The sequence below is a fragment of the Gossypium arboreum genome, chromosome 7, assembly GCF_025698485.1.
Source record: "Gossypium arboreum isolate Shixiya-1 chromosome 7, ASM2569848v2, whole genome shotgun sequence".
In the NCBI taxonomy this organism is placed as follows: Eukaryota; Viridiplantae; Streptophyta; class Magnoliopsida; order Malvales; family Malvaceae; genus Gossypium; species Gossypium arboreum.
In genome coordinates, this window is record NC_069076.1 from 90,301,519 (window position 1) to 90,304,242 (window position 2,724).

Below are 2,724 nucleotides of genomic sequence, written 5' to 3' on the forward strand. Positions count from 1 at the left end.
TTAAGAAATAGTTGTTTTAATTTTTTACAATTGTTTTAATTTTTTAGTATATTTGATGTATTATATATTTTAAATTTATTTTTATATAAAAATAATCTAAAAAAAAGTCAATACAGATGGAATTAGTCAAGTTCAGGTTCTGCATTTTTAATTTGAGTTGAGCTAGAATTTTAAGTCCACTTTTTGAGTTGAACCGAGTCCAGATCTAAAAATAAACTTAATTACAATTTTACATCGATTCAACTCAAATCCAAACCCAATTCAAGTTATAATTAAATCTAGGTCCAAGAAAACAATTATTATTTTATTATATAACTTAGGGGAATATGAAGTCGGTTTTGATGCATGATTGTTACATTAAAATTTAAGCATTATCGGTTTTCATCTTTTTAGAAGTTTTTGTATTTGTTATTTATATATGACAACTGACAAGTACTTGATAATTTTGTAAAATACATAAAAGAGTAAATTTTTAATCATACTCATGCTCTGCGTGTAATAAATTGTTGTCCACGAATCTAATACCAAAGAAGAAACTTGAGTCTAGGAAGTGTTAATGTTTCGCAATAATTAAACTAGATTCTCATTTATTAATGTTATAATTATGCATAAATACGCATATGCTTCGTGAGACTAGGCACTCTCATTCTATAAAGTCATCATCTCTTTAGACTTTTGGTAGAGTTTGAGAGATAAAATTTTACTGGAAATAAAATTAAACTTATTCAAGAGTTTAAGTACAACATCAAACTCGATAAAAAGTCAATCAACCATGAATGGATGATATTTTATAAACTTTTCTTAAAGAATTTAAAATTTCTCAACAAATATGTACCAAAATAAAAAATGAAGCTTAGAAATAAGAAACGTACAATAAAAGAGTTGATTTGGAGAAAGAGGAAGGTCAACTGTGATAAAAATATAACACAAAATAACGAAAGCTAGGAAAATTAGTAAGCAAATATTAGTACATGTTGGGTGAAATGATAAGATATTTAATGTTCTACATTGAAAGAACTTTTAATCTTATTTAAGAATTAGACCTGATTCAATTTTAAATTTAATCGAAACCCAAAATCAGAATTCAATATAACTTCAATTCCAAATTTGATCGAAACCTAAATCAAAACCCAATATAATAGCTAAACATGAATTTATTGATGTCATTCCATTAAGAAATATAATATCTAAAAGGAGTAAATAACCACATTAGAATTAAAAAAAAAAACTCAAATCAAATCAAATAATTAAGAAAAAAGAAGAAGAAGGTTGAAATCAATTCAAATAATATCAGCCAACTAACCGAATAAACCTTAGGTACTGTTGAATATGCTATAGTACATTTAGACCCTAAAAGCGGAATATAAAAGCTGGTATAAGTATATCCTCTCTTTTTCATTCAATTTAAACCCCAATTTGATTCCAAAAACTTAATTGGAATATTCCACTTTTAATCCCCAAAATACTATAATTTAAGCACCTCATCCTCGGATAAATTAAATCCATACTAAAACCCAAACCCTTACAAAGACGTCATTTTCAAAACTTTTAATGGCTAGAAGAGTAAAACGAGTTACTGACCCGCTTGACGACAGAGTCAAAGCTCAACTCGTCGGCGCTGTTTACTTTAGTAGCGGAAGCGAACACTCTGCCTCCGACGCCGTGGCCGGAGAGGACTCTCCTTGCCTCTCTGAACTCGTTGATAGTTTCCTGGAAGATAACCACTATGGTACTGATGAGACCGGTGGCGGTAATGGTAGTACTACTTACATCTCCGACGCCGATTACGTCGATTCGAATTATGACAATACGGCGTTGTTGGAGATCATCGTCAGATCCAACGCTGTTAACGATAGGGATTGCTATAGGAATCTGCTCGTGGATCGCGTTTTGGAAGCAAAGGAAATGGTGTCCGTTTTCAAAATGGATAAAGCTGTTTTTAAGCGTAAAGTAATGGCTTACCTTCGCGAAGCAGGTTACGACGCGGCGATCTGCAAAACGAAATGGAGTTCCTCGGAAGGCATAACGGCGGGGAACTACGAGTTCATTGACGTGATGCGATCGGTGTCATCGTCGAGGCAAAAGAGGTACTTCGTCGACCTCGATTTTGCCTCTGAGTTTGAGATCGCGATGCCGACCGGCGAGTACTCGAGGTTGTTGCAGTATTGCCCTAAAGCTTTCGTTGGAAAAAGCGAGGAATTGAAAAAGATCGTGAGGGCCATGAGTGATGCGGCAAAAAGATCGTTGAAGAGCAAAGGATTGTCCCTTCCTCCTTGGAGAAAAAACCGTTACATGCAAAATAAATGGTTTGCTTCGTACCGCCGGACGACAAATCAAACTTCGGCAGACTCCGGTTCGCTGACCACGATGACAATCCATTCCGTCAACGTCGTTCAATGCCGCTACGTTGGCTTCGACGACGCCGTCAACAGTCGTATGTTTGTCCGTACGAGATAATAATTTTGACAAACGAAAAAAAAAACATTTTTCATGAAATTAATATTTAATAAAAAAACTTAGTAAAATGCGAGTAATATTTGTAGTCTATATCTTTTTCTATCGTTAAAAAATTGTAATAAGAAATTAGATAAAGTGGTTAAAATATGCGATAGGTTACTGTACTCTGTACAAATTTATAAATTAGTCCTTGTATTTTATTTAGTTCTTCTACTTTTCATATTTGATGGTGTGAAATTTTGAAATTAGATAAAATTCAATTGTTAA

The 2,724-nt window shown here is 33.0% G+C and overlaps 1 protein-coding gene across 1 annotated transcript; it reads left to right on the forward strand.

Annotated features, from left to right (window-relative positions):
• Positions 1-1,506: 1,506 nt before the first annotated feature.
• LOC108487742 (uncharacterized) lies at positions 1,507-2,724 on the forward strand. The gene has a single exon (XM_017792108.2). It carries the CDS (start codon positions 1,552-1,554, stop codon positions 2,455-2,457), a length of 906 nt encoding a protein of 301 aa, XP_017647597.1. The 5' UTR covers positions 1,507-1,551; the 3' UTR covers positions 2,458-2,724.